Source organism: Mobula hypostoma, chromosome 22 (genome assembly GCF_963921235.1).
Source record: "Mobula hypostoma chromosome 22, sMobHyp1.1, whole genome shotgun sequence".
NCBI lineage: Eukaryota > Metazoa > Chordata > Chondrichthyes > Myliobatiformes > Myliobatidae > Mobula > Mobula hypostoma.
Genome location: NC_086118.1, coordinates 4,256,452 through 4,269,801, shown reverse-complemented (window position 1 = coordinate 4,269,801; position 13,350 = coordinate 4,256,452). Strand labels below are relative to the sequence as shown.

General features: G+C 42.0%; 1 protein-coding gene across 1 annotated transcript in view; it reads left to right on the top strand.

The window, feature by feature from the left end:
* The first annotated feature begins 1,062 nt into the window (after positions 1-1,062).
* Positions 1,063-13,350, top strand: part of LOC134336598 (ras-related protein Rab-37-like) — a 306,886-nt gene continuing 294,598 nt past the window's right edge. Inside the window, exon 1 of the mRNA XM_063030920.1 lies at positions 1,063-1,556. Coding sequence (XP_062886990.1) covers positions 1,401-1,556 — 156 coding nt within the window. The 5' untranslated portion in view covers positions 1,063-1,400. The remainder of the gene's footprint in view (positions 1,557-13,350) is intronic.

Below are 13,350 nucleotides of genomic sequence, written 5' to 3'. Positions count from 1 at the left end.
CCCAGGAGCTGTTTATGTTGCCAGCCCAAAATCAGAATCATGTGCCTCAATTAAGGCACACAACAGGACAAGGGAAAACCGGAAAACCTGGAATACGGAACAATGGACTGGACCTTGAACTGGAATGCGGACGTCACGGACCGGACCATGACAGGATTATTTCCTCCAATAATGATACAAAATACTAAAGGAATACGGGGGGGGGGGTGGGAGGGAGAGGGAGGGAGGAAGAGAGAGGGGGGAGAGGGGGAGGGAGATGCATTTGGGCACCGTTCAGCTGAATTTCTGGGGAAAAGTAGCTGACAGATTTGGTGAGTAGGTGGATTTGAACTAGATAACTTTTTAATCATTAATAGAATGTCCTGTCCTAGCATTGCAAACGTTTTCACTTCTCCCAAGAATCCAGACATCTGTGAAGAAGGACCGGAATAATCCCCAGTTCTCTCCTTTCACCTTGGTGCCAATTGCCTGGCATTCATTCCGCTCATGCCCTCAGTTAAACACTTGATATATTGGGTCTCCGGACCGAAGCACGAACACATCCCCCGCATTCCAAAGCAAAACTCTTAGGAAAAATGTTATCTTACCGGCACCTGAGCAAAAGTTATCAAACTGAGATGTATGTATTAATATGGCATTAAGGGTCTGGGTTAAATATGGGGCGTGTTCTGGGCTGCTCATGGCGAGAAAATGATTCATTCTGCGGTAAAGAGAAAAGAAGCTGGTCCAAAGCCCAGCTTGCACAGGTACCAGTGGATATCGTCCTGTACTCGGAGCCAGGACTCCATTCATAAAACTCAGGGCTTCACTTCCAGTTGCCGACGCTGCACTATTTCATTCTCATCCTCCAAGGAAATAAAAGTGCGCATTGAAATCTGCATTGACGCAACGATAGTATGCGCGTTTAAACTTCGGGTCCAGGGTGCGCAACTAGGCTGAGAGGGAGGTGAAAGACCTCCCTGAACGATTTTTGGGTTGGGAAATGTCAAGGATGCTTGCGTCCTACGTCACTGCGCTTTTCTTTCTTCCCCAGTGTGAGTTGTCATGGGGAGGAGTGGAGCAGCGGGAGAAGATTGAGGGCGGATGCTTCACAGTGCTGAATTGGGAAGGGTTCAGGAGGCTTGAGCCTCGACACGCCTCTCTTGCCACCCACTGATAATCGGCCTCTTCTGCAACTTCAGAGCTGAAAGTGAAGGGAGGAGGAGTTAGCCGCGGTGTGAACATCTTCAGGCCGTCAGGGCTCCGGGAACTCTCCATTGTGCTGAACCGCACAACCAGCCGCGGTTGAAAGCGTTAGGAACCGCGGCGAAGGAGCTGTCCTTGGTGTCGTACCGCCCTCCCAGCCGGCATCGAGATCTTCACGCTTGCCCTCCAGACTTGCTTTTGAAGATAAAGACGCGATGGAACCACGGCTAGAGTTTCAGAGTGTCCCTGATGGGGAGCTCTATTGCCCAGACAGTGCTTACGGGTCTTCTGCGATGGACACAGACACGGAAGAGAGCCACACGCCGTCCTCCAACAATGTAGTTCACTACAACGAGGAGCTGATGCATAAGGTGAGTTCTTTACTATTTATAATACAGCAAGAGCTTCTAATTAGAGAGCGTCCCTGGCGTAATAAAACTCCGCAAGGGGCTTAAAGGACGTCTGCTACCGGCGGAAATACAATCCTAGATAAATAATCAATTCTATGTCGCACCTTAAACTTCCCAAGAACAGAAAGTGCAGAAGGAAATTAATAAAGGAAATGTGTGGATAAAAAGTAGGTATGAAGAAATATTAGTGGTTTTCATAAAGGTGGACCAAATGAGTCCGAATTTGGGGTCAATAAAAGGGAAATGAAGGTGTCAAGTGGGTATTTAAAAACTGTATTCACTACTGAAAAGAATTATTTCTGTGTACTAATGAAGGCGAAGATAACACAAGAAAAAGACGGGATAAAAAATGGATTTAAGTGTGTTTTTGAAAAAAAAATCCAGATTGACTGCGATGTTTTCTAATTGGCTGAGGGGAAAAGATTAGTTACATCCTTTGATCCTTCTCAGATAGGGAAAACTTTTCAGGATACTTTTCACAGAAACTTACACCCACTTCAAAGCAGAAGGGAGTAATATACTTAGCAGTTAAAAGTCAATTGGGAAACTATACTGATTATAATCTGGAACAAACTTAATTATCACTTAGAAAAGCATAAATGGATAAAAGGATGAAGCAAGTAGGGAATTATTATAAAACAATCTTTGTTTGGCAAACATGACTAAATTATGTGATGAAGTAATGGAAGTATTGACTGATGGAAATGTTATGACCTTTTAAAGAGAATTCAATTAAGTTCCATGTAACAGACATCTTGGTGTGTGAAATTAAAGATGCAGAGGCAGCACTGTAACAAAATGACTAAGAGACTGACTGCAAAGTATAGTAGGTGTTAAGTAATTTTCAGACTAGGGGAGATACAAAGTAATCTCCCAAGTGATGAGAACAGGAGAATTAGCCTTTTGGAAAGTCTCAATTTCCTGTTCTTGGAACAGGAAATATTACACAGATAAATATGAAAGAATTGTCTAAAAGTGTCTGGGGAGGATGGCTGGGAGAACAAAGTAAGCTAAATGATGATTTTAACCGTGCAAATTATGAAGGTCCTAGAGATACACATAGAGGTGCTTTTAAAGCCAGCATGGCAAATTGACAAGATTTAACAGAAGTCCAATCAGAATCTTAAACAATGTGCTAGAATGCAATGAAGTCTCTCTCAATAATTTGTCATTATTTATAGGAAATTTAGGTAAAGGATTGCAGTTGTTATGAGAGTCAAAAATATATTCTTACATACCCTAAATATCACTGGTATACGTCATCAAATTTGCTGCTTTGTGACTGCAATACAGTGCAAATCATAATGAAAGGCACTAGAAATTACGATAAGAAATATATATAGTTGAATACTAGTGCAAAACAGAGGGGAAAATAGTGAGGTTGTGTTCATGGGTTCATTGTCCATTCAGAAATCTGATGGTGAAGAGGGGAAAGCTGTTCTTAACATACTGAGTGTGTGGCTTCACACTCCTGTACGTCCTCCTTGATAGTAGCAATGAGAGGAGGGCATGATTGAGGCAATGGGATCCTCAATGATAGATGCTGCCTTCTTGAGGCATCATCACCTCAACGTTCGGGAGGAGAGAGTGCCCATAATGGAACTGGCTGAGTTTTCAATCTTCTGTACCTTTTTCTGATCATGTACAGTGGTCTTACCATACCAGATGATGATGCAACCAGTTAGAATGCACTCCATGGTACATCAATAACGATTTGAGAGAGCCTTTGGTGACATACCACGTCTCCTCAAACTCCTGATGAGATATAACAATGGTCATGCATTCTTTATAATTACATCAACATCTCCCAGGATAGATTCTCAGAGATATTGACACCCAGGAACTTGAAACTGATCACCCTTTCCACTGCTGATCTCTCAATAAGAATTGATATGGGTTCCCTCAAAATTCCCTTTCTGAAGTCTACAATCAATTCCATGATCTTATTGACGTTGAGTGCAAGGTTGAGTTGCGACAACAGTCCATCAGTTGATCTTTGTCACTCCTGAATGCCCCTTCATCACTATTTAAAATTCTGCCAACAATAATTATGTCATCAGCAAATGTATAGATGGTGTTTGAGCTGTGCCTAGCCATGTCGTCATGGGTGTACATATCCTAAAAGAAAAAGCATATTTTAAAACCTTTAAAAAGGATACAAAATAATGTATGACCACTTGCCCTTAAGTATGAAGTCTACTCAATAATGCATCTCTACACCAGGGTTACCATAGATTTTGCCATATACATGACAGTGCCACACACATTGTGCCAGTATAATCCCAATGCACTGAGAAAAGCAAATTTTCATAAATGTTTAATATACTGTACACTAATTTCCAATGGTTATTTTTGTGAGCATCATGTTGACCAATTTATTGAAGTTCTTTGAAGAAGTAACATGTTAAGTAACATAAAAGTGAACAGCTGAATGAACATCTCTATGGATCTATCCTGGGCCCAGCTTTTCGATGCAATTACAAAGGAGGCACAACAGGGGCTATACTTCATTAGGAGTTTGAGGAAATTTGGTAAGTCACCAAAAACACCAGCATATTTCTACTGATGTACTGTAGAGAGCACTGTCTGGTAAGAGGTGAGGGGCGGGGGGCACTGCACAGGATCAAAATAAGCTGTAAACTCAATCAGCTCCATCACGGACACTGGCATCCCCAGCATCCAGGACATCTTCAAGCAGCAATGCCTCAAAAAGGTGGAATCGATCATTAAAGACCCCTATCATCCAGGATATGCCCTCTTCTCACTGCTACAATCAGGGTCGAGGTACAGGACCCCGAAAACACACACTCAATGATTTGTGAACAGCTTCATCCCCTCAGCCATCAGATTTCTGAATGATGAACCCATGAACACCATCACAGTATTTTTCCCACCTTTTGCAATACGTATTTGATTTAAGATCCTGAGGGGTGGATGTGGAAAGTTTTCTCTTCTGCATAATCAAGACCTAGGGTCATTCTTAGAAAATAAGGAAAATAACACGGAGATGAAATGATTTGCTTTCTCTCTCTGAGACTCAGGAGTCTTTGGAACTCTCTTCCCCAAGGGACAGTGTAAGTAGTCTTCGAATATTTTGAGGGAAATGTAAATAGATTCTTCATAAGCAAGGGAATGAAGCACAGGAATGCAGAGCTAAGACTAGCTTCAGATCAGCCATGATGTTATTGAATGATGCAAAATGTTTGATGGGATTAATGGACACAAATAATTTGTATGTTCTTGTGTATTATATGTATTCACATGAATAACCAGGTCCAGCATCATAACATTTAAATTGTTTAATTGTTGACTCAACATCTCAAAACACATAACAAAAATAATACATCAATGTCATAGCATATGTAGGGCTATCTTTACCTTACTAATGACTTTGTATTGCCCACTGATGTGTATAATTTGAGCCTGAGTTGATGGCACAAAATGGGTCATGTAGTGACAGTTGTCTATTGAGGACAACTGAAAGAAAAGTCAGTTAGTTATAAGATGAATGATTAATCTACTACTTTAAAAACTGACCAAGGCTGTAAGTTTTGGGAAATAGGGTAGAGATGCAAACTGCCAAGATTTAATTGAAAGCTGGCCTTATTTCTCAAACTCATTCCAAAATAAAATTGCTAATCCAAAGAAAGTAGTTTCCTAGGTAAAAAAAAGTATCACCAGCTTAAGGCCTACATTTAGTGAAAATAATAGTGACCCAATCATTAATTAGTGAGGTGGAAGGGTAGCTCAGTAGTGATCCAATCATTAGTTTGGTGAGGCAGTTCACTGAAACCGAAGGGTGGTTCAGTAGTGACCCAATCATCAGTTTAGTGAAACCGAAGAGTGGTTCAGTAGTGGCCCAATCACTAGTTTAGCGGGGTGGGAGGGTGGATCAGTAGGGTCCAAATCAGTAGTTGGTGAGGTGGAAGGGTAGTTCAGTAGTGGCCCAATCAGTAGTTAGTGAGGTGGAAGGGTAGTTCAGTAGTGACCCAATCACTAGTTTAATGAAACCGCAGGGTGGTTCAGTAGTGACCCAGTCATTAGTTTAATGAAACCGCAGGGTGGTTCAGTAGTGACCCAGTCATTAGTTTAGTGAAGCCAAGGGGGGGTTCAGTAGTGACCCAGTCATTAGTTTAGTGAAGCCAAGGGGGGTTCAGTAGTGACCCAATCATTAGTTTAGCATGGTGGGAGGGTGGATCAGTAGGGTCCAAATCAGTAGTTGGTGAAGTGGAAGGGTAGTTCAGTAGTGACCCAATCACTAGTTTAGTGAAACCGAAGGGTGGTTCAGTGATACATCTCATAGAGCTACTACCTCATAGCACAATGACCCAGGTTCAGTTCTGGCCTCTGGTGATATCTTTGTCATGTTTGCATGTTCATACTGTGATTATGTGGATTTCTCACAGATGCTCTATTTTCTTCCCAAATTACAAAAATTATTTTGGCTAGTTGGTTAATTAGCCACTGTTGCAAGTGAGTGCTTAGAATCTGGAGAAAAGGGAGATGTTGATGATAATGAGGGGAGGTGGGGAAATAAACTGGGATGAGAGGAAACGTTGCTTGGGCCAAAAGGCTTGTTTCCAAGCTGTATGATTGTGTGAATCTGCAGTGGGATTAGACTGGGCAGCTCTGTTTGATCAACAGACACAATGGAATGAATATCCAGTCATTCCTCCAGCCTTCCTCATTTTACAGGTGGTAATTTCTTGGAATACAAGACTAGAGGTCCTGACGTCAGCTGTTCTTTAAAAAAAAAAGTTTTCCCTGCACATTGAAATGGATTGCAACAAATCAATGGGAAAAGAGTCAAATACATGGATTTCATCGTAACTAGGCATTGCAGCATAGGCATTGCAAACAAGCAGAACTCAAAGAAACAGCAAACTCAGTTGTTCAGGCAATGTGTCATGAAGATTTGAGCCAATTAATGTCCCAGAAGAGACGAGTTATTGATTTGGAAGTTTTTGAGGATGTTCTGGAGAAAAGGGGAAAACACACACAAGAGGAGCTGCACTACCACATAGATAGATAGCAAATAACACATGGAGTGCTAAAGAGCAGAGACGAGAGGGGAGAAATCAGGGAAGCAAGAGGGAAGAGAAATCAGTCAAAGAAAGTGAGAGGAGGAAAGAGGTATCAGGGAATTGGAGATTCTGAATGCTGCTTGGGTCTGTAAACACCTGGTTTGAGGGAACAACAACATGGGATGATGATTAGTCGATCGGGAATTTATATTGCTCAACCATATTGCTATATATAGGCAGCGCAGTTGCACACTTAGTAAAGTTTCAGCCTCAAAGTACTGGAGACCTGACATAGAACAGTGTAATACACACATTGTCTGTCTGTGTGGAGCTTTCACATTCTCCCTGCAATTAGTTGGCTTTCCTCTAAGAGCTCCAGTTTCCTCCCACTTCCCAGTGATGTGTGGTTTGGCAGGTCAGTTAGCCATGGTCAATTTCCTTTTGTGTTTAGATGCATCTTATTATCAGAGAGAAGTTTATGGCAATATGAGAAGAATAAAAATATGGGATTAATATAGGATTAGAGTAAATGGATGGTTGATGAAGGATCTCGGCCCAAAACATTGACTGTTTATTCATTCCCATTGATGTTGTCTGACCTGCTGGGTCCCTCCAACATTTTTTGTGTGTTAGTTGATTGTCAGGGTGATCTCAGGACTCCAAATGCCTGATTTTGTGCTGGACTTCTGTGTCTCTGTGAAGGAAATTAAAATCTCACATAGGAATAAACAACTAATAAATCTGCAATCTATTAAAATGCTGTTATTATTGACCAAAATTATTAGGAGTTAATTTATTAAGGAAAAAAACAAACGGCATCTGCAGGCTAAACCAGCAGAAATGTTTCTGCCAACAAAGTTTAGAAAATGGAATGTTAAAGCAAGCAATGTCTATTGTTCTTCAGACAGGCAAGTCTAGCGCAAGACCAGAGAAGTATCCCCTACCATTAACACAAACATCATCATCATTAAGTCATATGATGTGGATGATCATGGTCTTCAATCTGTCATTAATCTGAGAAGTTCTAACATGCTCTTGAAAACATTTGCCTGCCCATCCCTTGAAGTAACTCGTGAATGTCATGTGCTGTTGACCACAACATTTTCTTCCATCGGTTTTTCCCATCACAGCAAGATGTTTGAGCTTCTCTTCCCTCAGTACATGTCCCAGAAATTCCAGCTTCCATTTCCTGATTGATGATATCAGCTCTCTTCTTGTTCTGGCTTTTTGCAATACTTCATTTGTTAATCTGTCCTTCCACGATATTTTCATCATTCTTCTGAAAAAACACATTTCTACAGCTTTGAGTCTTCCCTCACTTTGCTTTGATACTGTCCAACATTCACCCCGTGTGTTAGTGTGGAATAAATGTAGTAGAACTTCAACACTGAGTTTCGTGCCCGTAGAAATACATTATTCTTTAGTGTCCTGCTCAAACATGAGAATGAGCATTTAGCAATCCCAATCCTTCTTCTCACCTCAACATCAGCCCTACTGTCAGATGTTATTATGCCCCCTAAGTAAATGAACTTCCATCTTTGGTTAATTGCTTTGTTTCCCACTTTCAGTTTACATTTCTGCATTTCTTTCTTCTCAGTGACCACCACACGTTCAGTTTTCCTGCAGTTGATGGTCAATCCACTCTGAATTTTCTTTTAATGACTTTATCTGGTATTTTTGGAGCTTTTTTAGCTATCCGCACTGTGTAACACTAGTCTTTCTAAAAAGTTGAGTCTGACAGACTCCCTGTCAAATTCTTCCTCAATAAAACCCTAGCTGGTATTTTCAATGCAACCCAATAAACTTCAATTGACTCTTCCAGCAGTGTATCTCTGCCACACTAACACTGCCAGAGGGCTGTGATGATAAAGTGGCAAGTTTATGCAAGTAATATAAACACAGACATAAAGATTTATAACTAATGAACAAAGGGGCTAAATTCTGACTTCTTGTCCTGGTCCAATCATAGTCATAGTCATAGTCATACTTTATTAATCCCGGGGGAAATTGGTTTTTGTTACAGTTGCTCCATAAATAATAAATAGTAATAGAACCATAAATAGTTAAATAGTAATATGTAAATTATGCCAGTAAATTATGAAATAAGTCCAGGACCAGCCTATTGGCTCAGGGTGTCTGACCCTCCAAGGGAGGAGTTGTAAAGTTTGATGGCCACAGGCAGGAATGACTTCCTATGATGCTCTGTGTTGCATCTCGGTGGGATGAGTCTCTGGCTGAATGTACTCCTGTGCCCACCCAGTACATTGTGTAGTGGATGGGAGACATTGACCAAGATGGCATGCAACTTAGACAGCATCCTCTTTTCAGACACCACCGTGAGAGAGCCCAGTTCCATCCCCACAACATCACTGGCCTTATGAATGAGTTTGTTGATTCTGTTGGTGTCTGCCACCCTCAGCCTGCTGCCCCAGCACACAACAGCAAACATGATAGCACTGGCCACCACAGACACGTAGAACATCCTCAGCATCGTCCGGCAGATGTTAAAGGACCTCTGTCTCCTCAGGAAATAGAGACAGCTCTGACCCTTCTTGTAGACAGCCTCAGTGTTCTTTGACCAGTCCAGTTTATTGTCAATTTGTATCCCCAGGTATTTGTAATCCTCCACCATGTCCACACTGACCCCCTGGATGGAAACAGAGGTCACCAGTACCTTAGCTCTCCTCAGGTCTACCACCAGCTCCTTAGTCTTTTTCACATTAAGCTGCAGATAATTCTGCTCATGCCATGTGACAAAGTTTCCTACCATAGCCCTGTACTCAGCCTCATCTCCCTTGCTGATGCATCCAACTATGGCAGAGTCATCCGAAAACTTCTGAAGATGACAAGACTCTGTGCAGTAGTTGAAGTCCGAGGTGTAAATGGTGAAGAGAAAGGGAGACAAGACAGTCCCCTGTGGATCCCCAGTGCTGCTGATCACTCTGTCGGACACACAGTGTTGCAAGCACACGTACTGTGGTCTGCCAGTCAGGTAATCATTTCACACCATCTAATTTTACTTTGACTTAACCCTGTACTTTCTTCACTATGTGCAGCACTTCAAGAGATTGGCAAACATTTTTATTCCCTGTTCGACCTGCATCAACTTTAAATTGTAAAAATGTGTGGCAGACTGAAATAAATTGCACTAAATTAATTAACTTCCACGAGGGGATAGACAAGTTGGATTATCAGTGAACTTAGTGATCTGGTTGGTGAAGAATTTTCAAAGATTTGATTCTGAAGGCTGGCAAACACTTTGTCTTCAGCATTTTTGTGAACTTATTCTAATTAGGTTTGTTGCAAGTGTATCACCATCAGGGAGTGTGCTATAGAGCAGCTCCAAAGTTTTGCATTAGTTGCAGACAGAGCAACTTTGAACACAGTTCTATGACCTTAGTGTTTCTATTTTAACTTGATTTCTGACTGTCCTGAGGGAGAACTCTGTAAATTCAATGTGAAAGTCCACAATCCACCACTAAATCTGGATAAGGTTGCCCGATGAAAGGATAATACGTTGAGTCTCTTACTGTTCACCGCACCCATTCACTAGAGCCTCAGGAACTGTAGCAAAACCCAGGTTGCTGGAGGAACTCAATGGGTCAGGCAGCATCTCTGGAAGTAAAGGAATAGCCAATATTTTGGGTCGAGACCTTGCAACAGGACAGAGTATGGAGGGGAGAAAATCTGTACAAAAGGGCAAGGGGGGCGGGTGTGAAGCAGGAGCTGGCAATCAATAGCAGAATCCAGAAGAGGAAGGATTAATGGACAGTGGAGCCAGGTAGGAGAGGGAGAGTTGGATAGTGCAACACAGACTGGGAGAGTGATGAAGCTGATAAGAAAGGGAAGTAGTTGAGTGAGCAACACACATAAAATGCTAGAGGAACTCAGCAGGCCAGGCTGCATCCATGGAGAGAAATTAAATGCCAATTTTTGGGGTTGAGTTCCTTCATCGGGACTGGAAAGAAAGAGATTAGAATGATGAGTTAAACCAGAACAATGGTGGGAGAGGACAGTGGACCCAGGTGGAGTGCAGAAAGAAACTGGGTAACAGGAGGAGAAAGACAGGGTTAGTTGTTGGAAAAAAGATGGTGTGTGAGAGAAAATGCATGGATCAGAATGAGAGAGAAAGAAACAGAGGGGTATGCAGGTTACCTGAAATCATTCCCCCACCTCCCTGCCCTTTGTTATCTCCACATCAGTCCCCAGTCTTGGTCACTATCATCACTTTTCCTTTCCTCACCTGGCTCCACTACCCATCAACTCCTCTTCATCTGGATCCAGCTATCACCTGCCAGCTCCTGCTTCAACCCTTCCACTCTCCTCTTTATTCTGGATAACATCCCTCTACACTTCAATTTTGGTGCAAAGCTGGATATCTGCCTACACTCCCAGTCCTCATTCAAGGTCTCAACCCAAAATGTCATCTATTCATTTTCTTCCACAGATGCAGTCTGACCATTGAGTTCCTCCAGCCATTTGTTTTTGCTCCAGATTCCAACATTTACAGTCACTTATGTCCCAAGAGTTAGCATTAGGATTAGGCCCAATTTTGGTTGCAAAGACTGAAATCTACTCGCTAGGAATTACAGGCCTGGAGATTTAAGTATCGACAAAGAATGGCTCATGGGTATTACCCAAATAATAGATAAGGATAAGGCTCCTTAAGGTTGTTATAGCCAGGCAGGGGTAGTAGTGGGGATAAGCTCCCACTACCTATTAAATGCTCCCAGTGGTGTGCCTCAACTAGCCTCTGACAACCAAGTCCAGCTCTTGGCCTGCATGTGTGGCTAAGCTCGGCGGAACTGTTTCTACCGACAGGAGCAGGGGCAAAGGCAGGTTGCTGGCACACTAAAATTAGTTGCTTCAGGCAGATGGAGCTCCCCAGCCATATTTGGCAGCTCATCTAGGAGAAGGAAAGCTCTGATCGCAAGACTCCACTGCTTTGTGGGTATACCCACTTATGAGGAAGACTTTGGGAGTAATCCCTAAGGAGAAGTCCAGAGCTGGAGTCCTTAAGGCAGTCCTATGATGAGTTCAATGCCAACTAGCAACTCCTGTGATGCAGCTGGTCCCAGACTGTATCGTCTCTGCCATTCCTTTGGATTCGTCAGCTGTGTGGAGAGGGGGAGCCTGCTGCATGGGTAACAGCTTGTTCTTCCATATCATACTGGCCTGACTTACATCACATAAACAGCTGGGAGCCAAATCCATGGTCAACCCCCAACAACGGAGGGCCTCAATGTGAGGATATAGGGGGCTCCCTTTTTCTGTCACAACTCCTCCCCTCCATCGCAGCTCCTTTGTTTGTTAGTAAGTTTTGGGTCTCAACAGAAAGGTTTAGTATGTCCCAAGAAGAGAGCAGAGATATTCTCAGACTATGAAGATTTATAGAATCCAGGATAAATAATTCCAATTCTTTTGCATTAGTCAACTTTTTATTTCAAATATAGTACAGGTCAGCATTTCACTGAACAATCTACTTACAAGAGTTGGAAGAGAGCACAGCAAACTCTGCGCCTTCTCTTCACTGAAAACGTGCGGACTAAACCCATTCATCAGTCATATCTGTTTCTACCCCATCCAAAGATTAAACGTTGATATAGAGGTAACATCACACTCCAGAGAGATGGACCTTGGGCTCACACTGAAGTATGCTGGCATTATGGGATATTCTGACAACTCTCTGTCCTGACCAATCATTTTCTCCTCCTAAATCACTAAGTGCTTTGAGAGGATGCCCCACACAGACTGGCATTACAGAACTGACTGTATTTCAAAAGGTAGCTCTGCTCTGCAGGAATCCTGAGATTGGCTCCTTGCACATCTAACAAAATCATTATGAATGCAAGACATTAAACAGCTGAGGCAGTCACCACATGAAAAATGATGCTAGACCAAAGTCACAGATGGAGCCATGCGTAGTGGCATCACTAAATACTGTTAACTGATATCTGAGTTTTCTAAGAGATACAGTATACTTTCTGATGTTGCTCAGGGAAGCTGTCTTGGTCCTCTACTCTTCTCCTCATACATGCTCCCCTTAGGAGATCTCATTAGAGAGCATAAACTTGATTTTCACAGTTATGCAGACAACACACAATTGTGTATCTCGGTTGAGCCTGATAACGATAATACCCTCTCTCTCTGACTTCTGGTATAACTACGATAAAAAAATGGATGAGCAAAAAATTTCCTAAAACTAAATGAAGATAAAACTGAAATACTTTTGGTTGACCCCAAAGCCAAAAGAGATAAAACTTCTTGATAAACTTGGGAACTTGGCTCCCCTTGTAAGATCAGAAGAAACAATCCTACATGTTACCCTGGATTCAGATTTGAATTTTAAATTCCAAATGAAGAAAGTGACCAGAGCAGCATTTCAGAGGTTATGTCCATTTCTGTCATGTGCTGATGCTGAAAAACTAATTCATGTTGTATATCGAATAGTCTAGATTACTGTAACACACTTTTTACTGGTCTTCCAAAACAATTTATTGACAAACTTCAACTCATTCAAAACACCACTACTAGACTTTTAACTAAAGCGTGAAGAAACATATCACTCCCATCCTAGCTACATTGCGTAGGCTTCCTGTATCTTTTAGAATCGATTTTAAATTTCACTTACTTGTTTTTAAAGCTGGTCTGGAACTGGAGTATATCAGAGTCACTTTCATTTTATAATCCTGCTCAAACTCTCAGGTCTTCTTCAACCAGTCTCTTAACTT